This window comes from Dendrobates tinctorius, unplaced genomic scaffold, assembly GCF_039654945.1.
Source record: "Dendrobates tinctorius isolate UK_male_01 unplaced genomic scaffold, ASM3965494v1 ptg000093l, whole genome shotgun sequence".
Taxonomy (NCBI): Eukaryota; Metazoa; Chordata; class Amphibia; order Anura; family Dendrobatidae; genus Dendrobates; species Dendrobates tinctorius.
In genome coordinates, this window is record NW_027361761.1 from 15,773,952 (window position 1) to 15,793,798 (window position 19,847).

At 45.3% G+C, this 19,847-nt stretch overlaps 1 protein-coding gene and 1 long non-coding RNA gene across 2 annotated transcripts in view; both read left to right on the plus strand.

Annotated features, from left to right (window-relative positions):
* The window catches only part of LOC141098577 (cytochrome P450 2K1-like), a 107,629-nt gene that overhangs the window by 78,399 nt on the left and 9,383 nt on the right, over nt 1–19,847 (plus strand). The window contains exon 6 of the mRNA XM_073586481.1: nt 15,147–15,323. Within this exon, the coding sequence (XP_073442582.1) occupies nt 15,147–15,323 (177 nt within the window). The remainder of the gene's footprint in view (nt 1–15,146; nt 15,324–19,847) is intronic.
* Nucleotides 1,918–2,747, plus strand: LOC141098659 (uncharacterized). The gene is made up of 3 exons (XR_012234305.1): nt 1,918–1,981; nt 2,072–2,129; nt 2,527–2,747. It is a non-coding gene; the product is annotated as an uncharacterized lncRNA (long non-coding RNA).

Sequence of the window (19,847 nt, forward strand, 5' to 3'; positions counted from 1 at the left end):
ACCCTTAATTGCAATTCTTCACAGATCTCTTTCCTGGATACACTAGTAATCAAGTCCTGCACTGGTACACTCTCTACTGATCTATATGTTAAACCCACCGACTCCAACAACCTTCTTCATTACACAAGCTGTCACCCTGCCTCTACCAAGGATAGTCTCCCCTGTTCTCAGTTCACACGCGTTACTAGAATTGTCACAGACCCTACTCTGGCTCCCATTCGCCTCAATGAAATGTCAGACAAATTCAAAGTAAGGCATTATCCCACCAAACTTCTTGAAAGTGAAACACGCCGTGCCCTGGAACCTTGCCCTCTGCAACCATCTCAACCCAAAGGCGAACGTGTCACCTTCGTACACACCCACCATCCTGTTATGCCCAAAATTTATCACATTATCCACAAACATTGCTCAATTCTACCTAGATCCTATCCCCACATTGAGGCATCTAAAACACCAGCACTTATGTGCAAACGCCGTCCTAGAAATATCCAAGATGAGCTGGTCAGAGCCGATATTGGTAGTCTAACTAGAACTCCTAGACAGACCTTTCTTGGAACTGAACGAAAGGGCACATTTCCCTGTCTTGGGTGCGCTTGTTGCTCCAATGTGATCAAGGGGAGCGACATAACACATCCACGTACTGGCAAACGCTATAGCATCAGGGGCTTTTTTACATGTGACACGAACTATGTGGTTTACCTAATTAAGTGCCCCTGTGGCCTTTTATACGTTGGCGAAACTACTCAGCACGTACGCGACAGAATTTCGAGCCATAAATCAACTATCCGGTGCAAGAAGACTTGGCTTCCAATCCCATATCACTTCATCAACGCCAACCACTCAGTATCTCAACTCAGGTTCCAGGTTATAGAAAAAGTTGAAAGACCGCGCAGGTGAGGTGACCACATCAAGCTCCTAAAATCAAAGGAATCCTTCTGGATATATAGGTTACAGACTTTGGCCTCTAAAGGCCTTAACCGTGAGTTGGACCTTAGCCCGCATTAGTTCCTTGGATTTCTACCTATTTTATGCATCTTTGGTTTAAGCATGTATTCACATATATTATTAACCTAATATTATGTTGTCTTTTTATCCCTTAGGGTGGTGGAATGGCGGCTTTCCATCTCATTGTATCTCAATTCTTTTTATTTCTTTATCTTACATATCCACTAATTTTTTTTTTTTTTTTTTTTTTCCCCCTCCCCCGCATGGGTGAGTATTCCCGTATATAAATTTCTTTTTTCTATTTTCATTTTTTATTTTTCATCCGTTTTTCGTTCTTTTTCTTTTTCTTCTTTCCCCTTTTTTATTATTATTATTATTATTATTATTATTTTTATTTTATTCCCTTTTTCCCCCTTTTTTTCACATTTTCTCTCAAATTCTATCATTAATTTATTTTTTCAATTTTTTATTTTTTGTTCTTTATTTTCATCTTACTATTTATTTTTTATTTTTTTAAATTTTTCTACTTTTTATTTTTTCAATTTATTTTTCCCATTTCATTTATTTTTTTCCATGTTTTATTTTTTCCCCTTTTTCCTCCCCCCCCCTCTTTTTTACCTATATCCCTTCATCTTATTTATTAACCCGCTTTTCTTATCTTTCTTTTTCTTCCCCTCTACTTCTTTTTTATTTATTTACACATTTCCAACTTCATTCCTTCCTCTCTCTCATTTATCATAAACTGTTCTCTCCCCTTCTCACCCCTCTCTCTACTACTGAGTCTCTCCTTCAACAGTGCAGGTACTGCTCTGAGCGACCACATGACTTCTTCCAAACACACACTGCCCTCAGCCTGACCTCCCTCTGCTCTCCCTCCCTCCCTATGCTGCAAACCCCATACAGACGCCAGGACGCTCTAGCCACGTTGGCTTTATGACGTCATCATCCTGCACCTTCTTAATACACATATATATACCGTGCTTTCTTGAGCACACACTTATAACACCGCAGGTCCAGGCTGCTCCCATGCCATCAGGTCAGCTCTGCAGCACCACCTGGTGCATAACATCTCCTTCTGATCCATTTTTTTCTTCTCCACATTCATTTCTCATGTTTTCTCCTACAGCCCCTGTTTGGGACTTCTGAAAATGCTCTAATTAATCTTTTCCTTGACACTACTTGAGGTTAGTACTCAGTATATCTGCCTTATTTGCCTGCCTTGTGTTTCCACCACCCCTGTTATTTCATCATGTACAGAGACAATACTATAATATGTCTCATCTAGGTCTGCTGCTTATCCCCATTGTTACTCCTGATGCCTAGAATGTTAAAATTGACTTGTGGTCAATAGTCTCTCTAGCACTTGCTTAATTTAATTTTTTTACTCTCTATATGACATTTTCCTAATTGCCCTAGGGACCTTTATGTTGTTGTGCTTAAATTTGTATAGATATATGTTTCGCCTTTAGGGTTTTTTTTGCACTACTTTTCTGTTGTGTTTTTTTTGTTAGTATTTTTTAAAAAAAATATTTTTTAAAAATTTTTTTCACATTTTTCTCATGTTTATTTTTTCTTTTCCAGCTTTCCGCGAGTTTGTCGTCCATATTCATTGTTGTAATTGCTTTTTATTTTATTTTTCAGTATGGTTTGAGAAAGGCCTCTTAGTAGGTCGAAACGTAACCATAGTATACTCATATCCTGGATTACGATATTATACTCACATTTTGGATACTTCTTTTGTCTGCGGTGTTACACTATTTGATGCATTTGAAATAAAATAAAAATCCAAAAATTTCACAAAATCTTCAAGATTTTTTGCAAGATTAATCCACACTTGAGTGCGACTGTTTATCTACTGACCACGTTTGAACGGACGGCGGTGCGAGAAAAATGGCCGAAGGCACGATGGGCCGGCCTGATTGCCCCGTTTCTTTCCGGTGAGGCCCAAAAGGCTTATTATGACTTAGAGCCTGAAGCCGCGCAGGACTTTGACAAATTGAAAGCCGAGATCTTGGCCCGGCTGGGAGTAACGACCGCTGTCCGTGCACAGAGAGTGCATCAATGGACTTATCAGCCGGATAAACCACCGCGGTCACAGATGTTCGACCTGATCCACGTGACGAAGAAGTGGCTACAACCCGAGGTGCTGACAGCGCCAGAGATAATCCAGAGAGTCATCATGGACAAGTACCTGAGAGCTCTACCGCCAGCCCTGAGGAAGTGGGTAAGCCATGGAAATCCTACGACGGCAGATCAACTGGTGGATCTGGTTGAACGTTACTCCGTGGCGGAAGGACTCCGAGATGACGCTACCCCACCTCGTTCTTCATCATCTCCACGTGGAACCGGTAAGACTGTTCCAGGGAGTAGGGGAGATGGAAAAATCCCTAAGACAGTGGGGGAGGAAAACGGGACTGCCCGCACTGCGAGGCTGAGAGTAACGAACTATGGTCTAAGCAAGGGGCCCGTTAGGTGTTTCCGCTGCCAAGAGTTGGGACATATTGCTGTGAACTGTCCGGTCACTACTGAACCCATGCAGTGCGACGTCACAGAATCTAAAAACCGCATGTCTATGGTTGCACGGGTAGTGAGTGTGAATGCCGGTCAAAAGGATGTGGAAAAACACTTGTGTGATTTAACTGTTGATGGCAGAAAGGTGATAGACAAGGATGGGAAGTACTGGGACTATTTACTTCCGTATTTGCTTTTTTCCATCAGGGAAGTACCCCAGTCTTCCACGGGATTCTCGCCTTTCGAGTTATTGTACGCCCAACGTCCTCGTGGACTGTTAGACGTTGCAAAAGAAACCTGGGAGGGTCAGGTCACTCCGTTTAAAACAGTGATAGATCACGTCACACAAATGCAGGACCGTATTGCGGCTGTTATGCCTATCGTCAAAGAACACATGGTACAGGCTCAAGGAGCCCAAAAAAGAATCTATGATAGGGGCGCCAAGATCCGTACGTTTGCACCCGGAGATAGGGTGTTGATCCTGGTCCCCACGGTGGACAGTAAGTTCCTGGCAAAGTGGCAGGGCCCCTTTGAGATCAAGGAAAGAGTTGGTGAAGTAAACTACAAAGTATACCAGGCAGGTAAATGGAAACCTGAACAGATTTATCATGTAAATCTGATAAAGCCCTGGAAGGATCGGTCTGCCTTATCAGCGGAGCTGGCCCGTCCTGTCTGCCCGCATACCGTGCCGGAGGTACGGGTTGCAGAGACTCTCTCGGAGCGGCAAAAGACTGAGGTCAGGCAGCTTCTACTTCACAACCAAAAGTTTTTCTCAGAAAAACCCGGGCAGACTATGCTAATGAAACATGACATCGTAACGGAACCTGGTGTCACAGTTCACGTAAAGCCCTACCAAATCCCAGAAGCGCGCCGTGAAGCCGTTTCCCGAGAAGTGAAGGCAATGTTAGAGTTAGGAGTCATTGAGGAATCGCACAGTGCGTGGTCCAGCCCGATTGTGCTAATTCCTAAACCGGACGGCACCATCCGGTTCTGCAATGACTTCAGGAAACTGAATGCGGTCTCAAAATTTGATGCCTATCCTATGCCCCGGGTCGACGAGTTAATAGATCGGTTAGGAAAAGCCCGGTATATTACGACCCTAGATCTAACAAAGGAGTATTGGCAGATCCCTCTGGCTGAGGCGGCCAGAGAAAAGACGGCATTTGCTACGCCGGAAGGTTTATTTCAGTATGTGTATATGCTGTTTGGACTGCACGGAGCACCGGCGACCTTCCAGAGACTGATGGATCGAGTCTTGAGGCCACATAGGTGGTACGCTTCGGCCTATTTGGATGACATTGTCATTTACAGCTTGGACTGGGAGACTCATCTCCAGAAAGTACAAGCTGTGATTGACGACCTGTGGGAGGCAGGTCTAACCGCGAACCCCAAGAAATGTCACATCGGGCTAGAAGAAGCCCGGTATTTGGGGTATGTAATTGGGAGGGGTGTTGTTAAACCCCAGGTTGATAAGATTCAGGCAGTTCAGGACTGGCCGCAACCTGTCAACAAGAAGCAGGTGCAAGCCTTCCTGGGGATCGCCGGTTATTATCGCCGGTTCATACCCAATTTTGCAGCCATCGCTACCCCCTTGACGGATCTTACAAAAGGGAAAGACTCCGTCATGATTAAATGGAGTTTAGCGGCTGAAGAAGCCTTCCATAGCCTAAAACGGGCACTTTGCTCTCAGCCCGTACTGGTGACTCCGGACTTCCGCAGTGAGTTTGTGGTACAAACGGATGCCTCTGATACCGGTATCGGGGCCGTACTCTCACAAGTGAGGGACGGAGTGGAACACCCAGTCCTCTATCTCAGCAGGAAGCTGAATAAACACGAGCAAAGGTATGCAGTCGTAGAAAAAGAGTGCCTCGCCATTAAGTGGGCTCTAGAGGCCCTCAAATATTACCTGGTGGGCCGAAAGTTCAGGCTGATCACTGACCATGCCCCTCTCAAGTGGATGCACTTGAACAAGGAACGGAATAGCCGGGTGACCCGGTGGTTCCTTGCCCTGCAGGCCTACACTTTTACGGTGGAGCACCGCCCAGGGGTACAGATGGGAAATGCAGATGCCCTGTCCCTAGTGCACTGTTTGGCGGGTGTCATTGCTCGACCGGAGTGGTCTGAGCAGAGGGGGGGATATGTGAGAATCATGTGGGAATAGTGGATGAGGGCAGGTATATCTCGCCCAGATTCCTTTCCTATGTGGCCTAGTCTGGTCAGTATCGCACCTGCTTGCTAATGAATAATGGGAGGTGGATATAAAAGGATGCAAGGTGGTTGTGTGAGTGTCTCAGCCTGGGAACACAGAGAGCCTGTCTGTGTGAGAGACACACGTGAGTGGAAGCAGTGCCCACTGCAACTGTGGTTTGGCTGGACGGGAGAAGCCCGCCAGTTGGTAGTTAGGTTGTCCATTGTTTAGTTAGTGCCGGACAGGCAAGGATTTGTTTTATGTTTTATTTCCTTTTGCATTGCTTTCACCGTTAATAAACCTGACCCAGGGTCAGTTACACCCAAATCCCAGCTCTGCGCCTGAGTTTCATGCGGAATGCACGTGACCTTTGACCCCAGCAAAGGCGATCCTGGAGTGTTTTATCACAGGTGGTCAGTTAGACCTTGCTACTGACGGCGTTTTATTAGTGCATGTTTAATTTTTCCCTCCACATGCTTTTGCAGGGCAGGGACGGCTTGCCTGCTGAAATAAAAGCGGCTGGGCACAGTGTATTGTGGGACTGCTAATGCCATGAAGTTACGGAAGGTGTCAGTCTCCACCAGCCTGAATGAGAGCATTTCAAGGGCCAGTAGTTTTGCAATGCCAGAATTCAGAGCCTGTGCTCGGGGATGGTTTGCCGAGTATGGCCGCCTTTTCTCCCATGCCTGTGCTACCGATGGCTGTAGAGTGGCCTGGGAGTGTGAGGATGACAGGGAACGTGGTGCTGTGGATGGAATTACACTGTGTCTCTGTACAACAATGCCAGAGGTTCTTCCATGGCGATCCTGTGAGGAAGCCGAACCAGCTGTGTGTGAGCTGGAGGAAGAGGCTACAACACAAGCTGAAGAGGTGGTAGGTGGTGCTGTAGGTTGGCCTACGTCTTCAGTGCGTCTTTGTAACTCCACCACATGCTTGATCCGCACGTTTCCACATATTTGTGGTATTGAGTTTGCAGACACTTTTCCCTCTTTTGACTTTCTGATTACACAGCTTGCATTTGGCAAAGCAAATGTCATCTGCAACTGTGTCAAAAAAGGACCACGCACTGCAAGTCCTTGCAGCGCCCGTTTTCGGTTTTGGAAGAGGAATGCTCCTAATGGGTGCCGAAGTGGAGGCTACAGGCAACCAAGTCTGCCCCCTCCCTCTCCCTCCTGTTTTGGCTGTTCGGGGAATCTCTTCCTCAGAGCTACTCCCACCACCTTCCTGTTCCTCACGCCATGATGGGTCAAGGACCTCATCATCTACACTCCCCTCTTCAAACACCTGCTTCTCCTGGGTAGTCTCGCCAGCACAGTATGCACCAGAAAGTGGCACCTGAGTCTCATCATCTGATGCATACTGAGGTGTGCTGACCATAGGCACTGGCCCACCCGCCTCTTCAGATTCAGAGGGACAAAGCAGTTGCGCATCACTGCATACTCCCTCTTCTTCACATTCTAGAGTGCTGCTTGGCTGGCCCCCTGTTTCCAAGCCAAGAGATTCAGAGAACAGAAGTAGAGATGGCTCCTGTCCAGGGCTCTCCGACTGCCTGGGCAATCTGGCAGGTGGTGAAGAGACAGATGGTTGCTCTTCAGTGCTCTGGCCCTGAGAGGATGTGGAAGTAATTGAAGTCAATGCGTTAGCTGCCATCCATCCGACAATGGCTTCAATTTGTTCGTCACGCAGCAGTGGGGTACGGCAAGGTCCTACAAAGCTGCACATAAAGGACTGTTCCCTGGTAAAACTGTGGGATGCTGAGTCACTGGTGCCCGCAGCAAGCACAGAATCCCCACGTCCTCTCCCTGCTGAAACTCCACGCCCACGACCACGTGCCTTACTCCCTGCCTTCTTCATCTTGGTAGACTGATAAAGATTGGCAGAAAAGTAGTAAGGGGGGCTTAGTGTGCTTATTCCTGAACAGCTGCTAACAGGTATAAGAAACATTAATTTTATAAAGTGTGTGGACTACACTTTAATATGAGCTAATGTGCCCTACACAACTGTAAAGTGGAGTGTTTGGTGAACTTTATTTACGTGTTTTTTTAAAAAAAAAAACCAGAAAGGATGTGACCAAAGATGTGAAAGCGATAGTATCACAAACTTTTTGGAGCTATTACAATGCAGGAAGGTAACCTACAATGCAATAGATGAGGCTCCAAAAAATAGGCTACTACTAATCTGGCTGGGGCTGCAGGGCACAAGCCAGAAAAAAGGCTCCTCTGTCTACCCCTATATAGTGTTTGCACCCAATCTAGCTGGATACAGATGGAAGCACACTAATAGGAGAAATTCAGGAAAAATAAGCAGCACTACAGCAAAAAAGAACAATGTATGAGGCAGTGACACACGCTGAGCGGACTTCAACCAGAGGTGGGTGCAGAACACACTACAGCGTGAGCTGCACTCACACACAGAGACCTCACAGACAGACGTGAACAGTGCAGAGAACTGTGAGCTAGCACTGAAAGGCTGCAGAAAGTCTCCGCTGTCTACTCCTATATAGTGTTTGCAACCAATGTAGATGGATACGGATGGATGCACACTAATAGGAGAATTAATGAAAAATGAGCAGCAATAAAACAAAAATAAATATGTATGAGGCAGTGACGCACGCTGAGCTGCCTATAACCAGAGGTGCCTGCATGACACACTGCAGCATGAGCTGCACTCACACAGACCTTGCAGACATCTGTGAACAGTGTTGCAAGGCAAAATAAAGCTTCTCACAGGGGTTGCTAAACTAGCCTGGGTAAAGCACAATCTAGCAAATCGATATTTCTAACTGTCCCTCAGAGTCACAAGAGCAGCGTCCTGTCCCTAACTGAATTCACAGCAGAGTGAACCCAAAATGGCGGCGACGGCTTTTATAGTGCATCATGACATAATTTCAGCAGCCAATCACAGCCATGCCATTAGTTAACATGCCTACATGCCTAACAGGATGTGCCCACACTTCTTAGGATTCCTCATTCGTTGATTCAAATCAAACTGGCTCATAGCATTATGGGAACTTCCGATTCCGGTATTTGATATGCAAAAAGTATCGGAACTCAGTATCGGAATTCCGATACCGCGAATATCGGCCAATACCCGATATTTGCGGTATCGGAATGCTCAACACTGCTAAGCATGCAACTGGTATTCAAATTTCTCTGATTTTTCCCTCGGCTAAAGGTCTTTGCGCACTTCTTACAGATAACCTTTGCCTGATCATTAGGATTTTGTTCAAAAAAGTGCCACACTGCACTCTTCCTACAATGGAAGACATTTTGAGACCTTACATGCTGTGCTAATTTGACCATCTGGCCAAGCTGTCCTGCAACTCTTTTGGTTTTTGTAACCCATTTTTGGACTGCTTCGGGCCTGCCAGATAACAGCTGTTGCGATGTCGATGCCTGCTGCAGATGCTCCACCTCCTCTTCTGAGCTATTGGCAGCGGCACCCTCTTCCCCCAATGGATGCCAATCTGGGTCAACAACTGGGTCATCCATCACCTCCTCTTCAATGTCATGTGCACCTTCCTCTGTGTCACCATGTAAGGTGGTATAGTATGCGGGAAGGGGCACCTGAGTTTCATCAGGGTCAGATTCTGGCTCAGCACACTGCGAGGACAATGTAGTGCTCTGAGTGAATGTGCCAGCAGATAAATCTAGCAGTGGTTGTGCATCAGTGCACTCCATGTCAGATTCTTCTGGGACTGGGTAATTCATGATTTGACTTGATAACCCAGGCATGGTATGTGAAAAGAGCTCCAGGGAGTAATCTGTTGTGTGGCCTGCAGCATCCTTTACTTTTGGTAGGGGTGAAGAACACAAGGAAAGGTGTGGTTCCTGACCATGAGCCTCCAATGACGACTCGGTGCTTTTATTTTTTGAAAGTTCAGAAGAGGAGGTGATAGAGCTGGAGGCTTTGTCAGCAATGTAAGCCAAAACTTGCTCCTGAAGCTCCGGCTTTAAAAGCGGTTTACCTACTCCCAGAAAAGGGAGCCTTTGAGGCCTTGTGGAGCCAGACTATGACGCAGGCTCAACACCTGCTGCATTAGGTGCTATTGTGCTTTTGCCACTACCAGCAGATCCACCACCAACACCATCATTATCAGCTGGCAAACCACGCCCACTTCCACGGCCTCTTCCAACACACTTCCTCATTTTTGGGAAGATGTACCCAAAATACCACCAGCAATATGGTACTGTAAAACAAGGTACAAGGTGTATATAGGATTGGGGAGAATTTGAATCTCCCTACAGACTTGAGGACACTGAACTAATATCTCAGGCCCAGTGTAGATTACACCTCAATATAACAGGCTGAAATTGGATGGTGTATAAAATGTCTATATAGGACTGGGGAGAATTTGAAACTCCCTACAGACTTGAGGACACTGAACTATTATCTCAGGCCCAATGTAGATTACACCTCAATATAACAGGCTGAAATTGGATGGTGTATAAAATGTCTATATGGGACTGGGGAGAATTTGAATCTCCCTAGAGATTTTAGCAAGCTGACAATGATGCTCTCAGTCCCAAGTATGGCAGCAGGCAGCCTAATAAGCAGGACTGCTGCACACAAAAGTGTGGAAAAATGAACGTTTGGTAACTGGGCAAAAGAGAGGATGAAAAGTATTTTTGCTTTTAAAAAAGCAGTTTGCACAGCAGTGTGAAAACAGCAATGCATCTATCAGGGAGCCTTATAAGGCAGCCTAATAACCAACAGAGCTGATGCACCAAAATATAGCCTCCCCTGTCACTGCACACTAACTGGTGTGTTGTACAGGCAAAATCGCTAGCAGCAGAAGCAGTTTTTTTGTATCTTCATCCCTGCCTAACGCTCTCCCTACAGAATCAGCAGCAGCAGCTCTCCCTATTCTGAGATCAGCAAAAGTAAGATGGCGGTTGGCGTGCACGCCCTTTTATAGCCCCTGTGACGCCACACAAAGCAAGTCAATCACTTGCATGCCCTTCTCAAAGATGGTGGTGACCGCTGCCTATGTCATCGCGTTGCCCACAGTGTGCGTCTTCCATCATTGGCTGAAGAGTCATTTCAAACGCGACTTTGGCGCAATGGTCGCCGACCTCGTGGCCGACCTCACGCTATGGTCGGGTTTCTTTTCATGAAACCTGACTTTTGCAAAAGTCGGCGACTTTTGAAAATGACCGACCCGTTTCGCTCAACTCTACTTCATACAAGTAATCAAAAGGTTTCACACAGTTTGCAGATACAAGGAAGGAGACACAGCAGGCCAGAGTAAACTTTTAGCACAGCAGAAGTTCCACAACAGGTTCTGGGTCTCTCTCTGTTACTTCTCTTGTAACCATGGATTTAGCAGGCAGCAAGTTTCCAGTGTCCACAAGTGTTCCCAAGTTCATCAGCAGGCAGTGGCTGGAGTACCAAGTCCAAGGCTTCCAGGAGCCAGGTCACAGGCTAACAGCAGACTTGATTCTTAAGCACAGGTTAATCAGCTAAGGCTGCTTAAAAGGCAAGAGGGAGAGAATCAGGGCGGGAACATAAAAGCTGGAAACTCCAAACTAACTGAGGGCAAGATAGCTGCAGCAGGACAGAAAGCAAAAAGACAGACAGAAAAACTTAAGTTTCAAAAACATGTCCAAAGAGACTGAGAACCTTAGAGAAAGTTGCGAGGCACCCTGGTAAGTTTGCAAAGGATTATGGTTAGTCCAGCCTCCATTTTCCATCCAGTTCTCCATTTTCTCTCAGCCTGCATCCTGGAAGCATCTCATTTCTCTTCCCCCTTTGCGACAGCATCGCTGGTATGTAATCATGCTTCCTGCAACTAATTTCTGTCTCATATCAGCCTGCTCAGTTAGTTTCCCCTCCTCAGCTAGTAGTGCAGATATTGATTCTTAATGTATTATGTATGGTTTGTATCCCTGATGTACCCTGTATTGACTCAGTGTATGTATATATATATATATATACAGTCATGGCCAAAAGTATTGACACCCCTGCAATTCTGTCAGATAATATTCAGTTTCTTCCTGAAAATGATTGCAAACACAAATTCTTTGGTATTATTATCTTCATTTAATTTGTCTTAAATGAAAAAACACAAAAGAGAATGAAGCAAAAAGCAAAACATTGATCATTTCACACAAAACTCCAAAAAAGGGCCGGACAAAAGTATTGGCACCCTCAGCCTAATACTTGATTGCACAACCTTTAGCCAAAATAACTGCGACCAACCGCTTTCGGTAATCATCAATGAGTTTCTTACAATGCTCTGCTGGAATTTTAGACCATTCTTCTTTGGCAAACTACTCCAGGTCCCTGATATTTGAAGGGTGCCTTCTCCAAACTGCCATTTTTAGATCTCTCCACAGGTGTTCTATGGGATTCAGGTCTGGACTCATTGCTGGCCACCTTAGAAGTCTCCAGTGCTTTCTCTCAAACCATTTTCTAGTGCTTTTTGAAGTGTGTTTTGGGTTATTGTCCTGCTGGAAGGCCCATGACCTCTGAGGAAAACCCAGCTTTCTCACACTGGGCTCTAAATTATGCTGCAAAATTTGTTGGTAGTCTTCTGACTTCATAATGCCATGCACACGGTCAAGCAGTCCAGTGCCAGAGGCAGCAAAGCAACCCCAAAACATCAGGGAACCTCCGCCATGTTTGACTGTAGGGACCGTGTACTTTTCTTTGAATGCCTCTTTTTTCTCCTGTAAACTCTATGTTGATGCTTTTGCCCTAAAAGCTCTACTTTTGCCTCATCTGACCAGAGAATATTCTTCCAAAATGTTTTAGGCTTTTTCAGGTAAGTTTTGGCAAACTCCAGCCTGGCTTTTTTATGTCTCGGGGTAAGAAGTGGAGTCTTCCTGGGTCTCCTACCATACAGTCCCCTTTCATTCAGATGCCGACGGATAGTACGGGTTGACACCGTTGTACCCTCGGACTGCAGGGCAGCTTGAACTTGTTTGGATGTTAGTGGAGGTTCTTTATCCAACATCCGCACAATTTTGCGTTGAAATCTCTTGTCAATTTTTCTTTTCCGGCCACATCTAGGGAGGTTAGCCACAGTGCCATGGGCTTTAAATTTCTTGATGACACTGCGCACGGTAGACACAGGAACATTCAGGTCTTTGGAGATGGACTTGTAGCCTTGAGATTGCTCATTCTTCCTCACAATTTGGTTTCTCAAGTCCTCAGACAGTTCTTTGGTCTTCTTTCTTTTCTCCATGCTCAATGTGGCACACACAAGGACACAGGACAGAGGTTGAGTCAACTTTAATCCATGTTAACTGGCTGCAAGTGTGATTTAGTTATTGCCAACACCTGTTAGGTGCCACAGGTAAGTTACAGGTGCTGTTAATTACACAAATTAGAGAAGCATCACATGATCTTTCGAACAGTGCCAATACATTTGTCCACCCTCTTTGTTATGTTTGGTGTGGAATTATATCCAATTTGGCTTTAGGACAATTCTTTTTGTGTTTTTTCTTTTAAGGCAAATTAAATGAAGATAATAATACCAAAGAATTTGTGTTTGCAATCATTTTCAGGAAGAAACTGAGTATTATCTGACAGAATTGCAGGGGTGTCAATACTTTTGGCCATAACTGTATATATATATATATATATATATATTTATGATTTTGTTTGTAGTTTTGCCGCATCAATATAATGCCACGTTCAATAAAATATAGATTCAACCTACAGTCTCGTTATTGGATTGGACCCCGGTATAGCGGTTTAGCTGCCTGTATAAGCTACATGAAGTCTGCTTCAATTAGTGAGGACAGAATAGCTAGTATAATGTTAGGGCTGGTGGAACACACCAAATAATAAAAAGATGGTAATAAGGTGCGTTCGCAGCCTGGGGTCCACCGCGCAGAGATGGACACTATATGGAGTTATAAAGGAAGAACACACGTGGGTTAACGTCACCCGGTGAGTACAGGGCAAACTTTGTTACCTCACAGAGCCGCACTACCGCAGAACATAAATGCCGGAGCTTGTTTAAGCTCACAGAGCTCGGCAGAAAAGCACACAGAATGCAGTCACAGAACTCTGTCCCAAGGATACGGGGTCAGAGTCCTTCTAGACCTTCTAATCGCGCCGCGTCGCACCTGAAGATGCCACTATAGACGTTGACCATGGTGGAGTGTCGAGCATGTACATCGTGGCATGTAGAGCCACTGCTGAACACTGATGCCAGTCTCTGACTGTGCCTCTACCTACACCTAAGCCTGGGTGCTTAACAGGCTAGGCTGCACAACACATGCATACAACACTCACTCCACATTGTCTGATAATGCAGTCTATACTAACACATGGCGGAGCGGCCATGTGACCCTTTTATAGCAGCGTCCTTCCGGGACTTTCCTTATGGTCCAATCCAAGCTGCTTGAGGACCTGAGCACGTGACCTCCGACCTCCAATGTGAGGTCATCCCAGGGGCATGCTCAGTGGGCTGCAAAAGGGACTTCTGTGAAGGTGGCTCTTCTTTTTCTGACCCCAGTAATGCCAAAATATTGACTTTTATAATTAGCTCCTCATACCTGTAATGTGTCCCACAGGTATGTTGTGTCCCCCAGTATCAGCCGCCTACCATCCGTCAATCATGCCTGTCCGAGGCCTCGGCGCTGCCCACGATTTGCCCATCATGATGCCCCATGCATCACTGCCTCCTCTTGATTTGAATCCCTGCGCCTGCACTGTAACAAGTGTTCTCGGGCATGTGCAGTGCGCGCTGCCCGAGAACCGACTTCAGGCTATTGCGCCTGCGCATTGTGGAGGCCCCAGATCCCGCCCCACAGTATGTTATTATTTTTTACACTGCGGGGCTGGGGCCTCCGCAACACGCAGGCGCAATAGCCTGATGTCAGTTCTCGGGCAGCGTGCACTGCGCATGCCCGAGAACACTTGTTACAGCGCAGGCGCTGGGATTCAAATCAAGAGGAGGCAGCGACGCACGGTGCATCATGATGGATAGATCGTGGGTGGTGCCAAGGCCTCGGACAGGCATGATTGACGGATGGTAGGTGGCTGATAGAGGGGGACACAACATACCTGTGGGACAGATTACAGGTATGAGGAGCTAATTATAAAAGTCAATATTTTGGCATTACTGGGGGTCAGAAAAAGAAGAGCCACCTTCACAGAATGCAGCCTTAGTGCTGCTGAAGGTGGCTCTTTAACTGAAAAACACCCTGGGGGGGTGACAGGTTCCCTTTAAGGCTAATTTAAAACCTTTGATTGGTCTGGTGCGAATAGAAGGGGAACGGTGGAGGAGGCTTAGATACAGGTGATAAAAGCTAGCATGTTTATGTGGTGTGTTTTTTTTCATTCTCTTTTCATTCCTTCCTAGAGGCAATAGTAACAAATTTGATTTTTGGACCAAATACCTTGGGACCGATTTTAATCTGAATGCCATGTTTGAGTAATTATGCACAAATCAAATTCAGGAGAGTTGCTTATCTCTAATCAATGCCATTCATTTTAGTTGTTTTTGCTATTGGTGATTAATCCTCTGTTTGTTCTTTTCTTCCAGTTGTACAATATGTATCCAAAGTTAATTGGTTGGTTACCGGGAGCTCATAGGACAATTTTTAAAAACAATTCAGAGGTAAATGATTTTATAATGGAAGCTTTCACCAGACAGAAAAGTCTAATTGATGTTAATCACCAAGAGAACTTCATCGATGCATTCCTGATAAAGCAACTGGAGGTAACCTATAATTCACCCATGAGATGTAAGCCTTCCCTTGTTTGTTCTAATCAGAGATGAGAAACTCTATTTATTGCACTCGGGACCAATCTTTACGGCAGCTCTGCTCACTTCAAGCTCCAAACTCTAACTGACTTCCCAGCAGGAATCATTCACTCTCCATAACACTAACCTCTCCCACTGTGGGCTAGCCTGAAACATTAACTACTTCTGACCCTATTGTCTGTCACTGAGCATAACTTCCTTACAAAACATAATCTTATAACACTATACATTACAATTCACACAAAACAATATTTGCAAAAGCCGTAGGACTTTATTCACATCATAATATATACTAATACAAAACACAGTTGGTGTCTTCAGGGGCAGGAACGTGACAGCAATTGTCCACCACCCTTAAACATCCATGACTGATTTTTCTTTACCAGCATCACCCTGGAGTCTGTGCTTTGTGGTCAACTTCTCTGTCTGCTGAGCCACAGCAGATATACCTTTTCTCTGGGGGCTTAGTTTCTGTTATTCTTGCTGCAGTCTTTTTAGGGTAACATGTGTTTCATTTACTCATTTGTCTGCCTATCACCTTTCCTGTGTGGCTTTATAGACATTCCCCTGCTGAAATTTCCTGCTGATAATGGTCTCTTCTCTCCGATGCATTCCTCTGTTATATATGTGAGCATATTTGTATGTTTTACACTACTACTCCCCTCTTCCCTGGGTGGGGAAAGAGTACAGACTGATGGAGGATTCAGGAGCTAAGGAAAGGTACATGGCCCTGGTGTCTTCACCATGAGAAGTAATCCGGGGAGCAGGGCGAGCTAGGGCACCTCTAGCATTAGGCACTGGAAAGGAGCCCCTAGTCCTGAGACACCCAACAACAGAGGCATGAGAGTCCCCATCAAAGGTTTTTGTTTATTTTTTTTATAGGAGTATTGTTAATATTATTTAAACATTTAAACTGAATGGAAACTTAATGAGATGCATCGTAAGTTCAAATGATCTATAAGCATTTGTTAGTTCTGTAAACGTGGATAGAGAGTGAGGAAGAGAGGCACAGAACAAGAGAGATGGGAGTGAATTGAGAAAGAGATGCGACAGAGATGAGAGATATAACATAGAATCACATAAGAAAATAAGATATTGGAGAGATATAAAATAGAAAGACCTAAGGACAAGTAATATAAGGAGGAGAGAGAAGAGTTTGAAAAAGATGTGAGATTGGTATATAGAAAAGATGAGAGAATATTTAAAAGGGAGATATATGAGAAATATAGGAGTTGCATATCGCGCTGTTTGATCAAATTTTACAAGCCCATCTTGCAGTGACTGACCACACAACCTGTTAACCCTGCGTCAGGCGCAATAGGCCTAAGAGGCACAGCTCACAAATTTTTGTTTCCCCCTACTCTCCAAGGCTGCCGAGGATCCCGCCCCTCCCAGTGCCTTCTCATCTTTACTACTCATACTCACTTGCGAGAGACTCGCACAATTCTCATGCGAGTCTCTCTCGTGAAAACCTGGCCCTGCCGCTGGCACTCGGACCGGAGCGTGCGGTGGCATAGAAATACATGTACTCGCACGCTCCGGTCCCAGTGCCGGCGGCAGGGCCAGGTTTTCACGAGAGAGACTCGCATGAGAATTGTGCCAGTCTCTCTCAAGTGGGTATGAGCCCTTAGGGTTAGGTTGAAACCCCCCCTATTCAGTTTTACCGTTTTCCTTTTGTGCTTTTTGGGTTTTTTTCATCACAATTGTTTATTTTGCTCATTTTATGAATGAACAATGCAAAGTATGTGGATATTTCTTAAAAATAAATGGGGTTTTCTTACAAATAAGAGGTTTATTATTATAAATGGCCTCTCTGGCACATTGCACCCGAACATGTATTAATAATCTCTCATGTGACCTGACAATCTTGGTTTTCTCTCTGCCAATGTGTGTGAGTGAATATGACTCCAGTAGCATCTAAGTGTCTTATGACTACGTTTTTTTCCCTAACTTTATTAGCAATAGTTATCTCCTTCAAACTGGAGGCTATTTGGTGGTAGTTGGGAAATTTAGTTACTTTTGGTTGTTTGCTTTATTATGTTTATGATCATTGAATGTTGATTACTTTTAGAACGCAGAAAATTAGATAATTAGAAACTTATAAATGGCTTTCTAACCTGTGCCTGTCAGGCGCACTGCGCCTGAACTCGGAAGTGCCAGAGATGCGCCTAACCCAGAGTAAAAAATAAATAAATAAAAAAATTTTTTGCGTGCGCATATATTTTTAACCGGATCTCATCGGTCCCTCTGGCTCCAGTAGTCCTTTGGCACCTCCCGCTCTGATTGGGACTTGTGACTCTTTGACTAAGACTTCTGCAATGTCCGGATGTGCATTACCATGCAGCATAATCATGTTACCAAAGACCCCTGAAGAGTGACTGGAGCCAGAGGAAGATGTGCAGCAGGAAAGATGAGGATTTGGGAGAGATGAGTATATGTATTTATTTTTATTTAACTCTTCATTTATTATCCTCTGGAGTCAAAAGAGACCTCAAAGCACAATAGCAATCTTTCATTGGTAAATTTAATTCTCATCAAATACATTTGATTTAAATCAAATTTCTCTGCCAAATCTGAGATAATCTGTTGAAGCCAAAATTTGACAGATTCACTCGCCTCTAAAATCTGTGATAGCAGCAGGGCCGGCGTTAGGGGCAGGAAGACTAGGCATCTGCCTATGGCCCCCAATACCCCAGGGGCCCCCAGCCAGAGACGTGCCGCTAATAGCGGCAAACCACATGACTGCTATAGGGTCCGTGAATCAGGAGGACCCGATGATAGCTCCCCCCGAATCGCGCATTAAGCTGTATCAGAATCATAGATACAGTTGAAGGCAATTATGAAGGAGGGAGCGTCACGCAACACTACCTCTCCCATCATCCCCTCTCTGCTTCTGAAACAGCGAGTGCTATGATGTTACTTTAATGTGCATCACGCTGTGTCAGACAGTGGAGCTGCTGAGGTGAGGAGACGTGCTGCAGCGAAGGAACCATGAGAGGTGAGTGTTGTATTTATTTTTTAAATCACTGAGTATGTGGTGGCCATAATACTATAGGGCTGCATTATACTGCTCTGGGGATGCTAAATTATACTCCTATGGTGGGGCTGCATTATACCCCTACACCACTGCATTGTACTCTTATGGGGCTGTATTACACTCCTATTGGGCTGCATTGTACTTCTATGGTGATGCATCGTGCTCATTATCCTCCTATGGGGCTGTATTGTACTCCTACACGGCTGCATTATAGCCTATGGTGCAGCATTATAATCTATGGGGCAGCATTATAATCCTATAGGTGGGTGTGGGGGCCTGCATTACACTCCTATTGGTGGGAGTGTGGGGCTGCATTATACTCCTGAAAAAGTTACATTATACTCCTGTTCGGGCTGCACTCCATATGGAGGACTATGGGGTCTGCATTGTACTATATAGAGGACTATGAAGTGCAACATACTAAATGAGAAAATGTTACATATTTATCGGGTGATTGGAACCAAAATCATTGTTGTTAGGCGCCGGGATTCTCCTACTGCACAAGGTGGATCCCAGGCCTTGTTTTCCTCTGTGGTCTCCCATTCTTTTTCGACCACTTTCGACTCAGTCTCAGCATCTTGTTCAGACTCGTGCTGTTTGTCTAGTTCCTGCTGGCTCTTCAGTTACAGCTATAGTAACTAGCAATAGGTGGCATAGAACAGGCATTCCTCTATCTAAGCCCAGAAATCACTCCACTGAGCATGCTCGTGAGGCGACGTCTCATTGGTGGTCGGTCGTCAGCTGCTCGGGTGACGTGGCAGTTCCTGATTGGTCCACTAACAAGGTCCTGTCAGACTTGACTTGAACAGAAATGTATAAAAGGTCCTCTAGTGTGCACGTCGGCACACTAAGATTACATGTGTTTGGTGTGTTGGTGGAAGCGGTACCACCCTGTGTGCACATGAGCTTAGCACCTGCACCAGGCAGTGGCGCCGCATGTGCTGACTTGCACAAACCATGTGTCAGGGTAGGCTCAAACCACCCGCTTAGTTTTCCTTGAGGCGTTAAGTCATAGGGACCCCAACTAGTGTCAATCCTTTTATGCTCCTATGAAGTCTAACAGAGCAAAACATAGAGTGCTCGCTCCTTGTGTGCTGCTGTGTGGAGTAACAGAGGCAGGCACTTAGCACTCTGTTCACACCGAGTGACGGTTAACTCGGTGTGATTACGGTGCTTGCTCACAGCTACTCTCCGCCATTGTTTCCTAGCTGTGGTTTTTCCATCACCGCACTGTGGACACCGGGTTGCGATCGCGCCTTCTCTTAATTTACATTTGGTGTGATCTGTAAACCCTAACAATTGTTCTCAGCAGCACATCGCTCCAGTGAAAACTGTAGATATGCTGCTGATTGTATGATTTACAAGTTATCATTCTGTGAAAATCATTCTTCCTCAGCCGGTCTAAAAAGGCCGGGAAACAAGCATCGAAAAAAACAAATTCA